The 1,289-nt window shown below is 51.5% G+C and overlaps 1 protein-coding gene across 1 annotated transcript; it reads right to left on the reverse strand.

Moving 5' to 3' along the window:
- Nucleotides 1-13: 13 nt before the first annotated feature.
- ddx51 (DEAD (Asp-Glu-Ala-Asp) box polypeptide 51) lies at nucleotides 14-1,284 on the reverse strand (the record flags this gene model as incomplete). Its single annotated transcript, XM_005755743.1, has 5 exons — nucleotides 14-283; nucleotides 370-478; nucleotides 606-712; nucleotides 793-864; nucleotides 1,162-1,284. Coding segments are annotated over 5 exons (606 nt in total), but the record flags the coding sequence as incomplete, so codon positions are not given.
- Between the last annotated feature and the right edge of the window lie 5 nt (nucleotides 1,285-1,289).

Genomic DNA, 1,289 nt, shown 5'->3' on the forward strand with positions numbered 1-1,289 from the left:
CCAGCTGTCTTTTTATTACTTAACTGTAACCTTTAAGCTTTTCTTCTGCTGGCCTGAGTCTGTGGCCAAGAATGAGACTGACATCATCTCAATCACCCCACAGTAGATAACACACACACACACACACACACACACACACACACCTGGCTGATGTGATGCACGCTGCTTCTGTCCTTCTGAACACTGACCCGGGTTCAGCTCTGGATCGGTACACTGCTCCCATCACCTGACTGAGCCAGGACTGGTGCATGCTGTCGATCATCCTGTCCGCCTCATCGATCACCTGAGCAAGTAGCAGACACACACTGTGTGACACACACTGATGAGTGAACTCACTACTGCAGCTCGACAGATTTCAACAGCACTCACCAGAAACCGCAGATGTTCCAAACATAAGCCTGAATTCTTGGTCATGTGGTCAATGAGTCGTCCTGGAGTGGCCACAACAATGTCTGCTAGACTACGCCTCATGTTCCACCTGCACGGACATGACATAGATGCTGAGCTCAGCCTTTTCCCCACTGCACATGTGCACCGAGGACTCTGACAGGAGATGTGCCGCTGCGTTTCTGTGAAGCTTTATTAGAGCCAGCTCGATTTCTCACCTGTGTTCTGACAGTGATGCCTGTTCTGCAGCAAAGGACTTCTGACCTGCCAGCATCACCACTTTGACCGTGGTTCCCTCGGCATACGATGCAAACACCCTGTGAACCTGCACAGGAGACAATGTGAGCTGAGTTTCGGGCTCTGTGGAGCACTGCTGGGACGCAAACAGCTTGAAAAGGGTCTCACCTGCTGGGCGAGCTCTTTGGTCGGCAACACGGCTAGAGCCCGGACTTCACACACCACCCTGTCCATCAGCACCTGATCACAGAAAACACCCTCACTGTCTGTGTACTCCAAACAGGCGGCAGACAAAGTAAATGGTAAATGGACCGGTTCTTATTTACACAACTTGTACATTCACCCAAGTGCTGTTTCTAAGTGTTTCCGATCTAACATTCAGACACATTCATACTCTGACGGATGCATCGATGGGGTGGGTTTCCAAGGATACAGACTGGAGCAGACTGGGATCAAACCACCACCTACTAACCACCGGTTAGTAAGTAACCTCTTCTACCACCTGAGCTACAGGTGCAGCAAAGACATGGCTCTCACCTGTATGATGGGGATGACAAATGACAGAGTCTTGCCGCTGCCTGTTGGTGCAGACACACAGATGTCTCTGGGCTTATAGCCCCCTCGCCCAATCAGCAGGCCCTGCTGGGCGCTCTCCAGGATGGCTG

The sequence above is a fragment of the Pundamilia nyererei genome, unplaced genomic scaffold (assembly GCF_000239375.1).
Source record: "Pundamilia nyererei isolate P.nyererei 1_Seehausen unplaced genomic scaffold, PunNye1.0 scaffold02797, whole genome shotgun sequence".
NCBI classification, from domain to species: Eukaryota; Metazoa; Chordata; class Actinopteri; order Cichliformes; family Cichlidae; genus Pundamilia; species Pundamilia nyererei.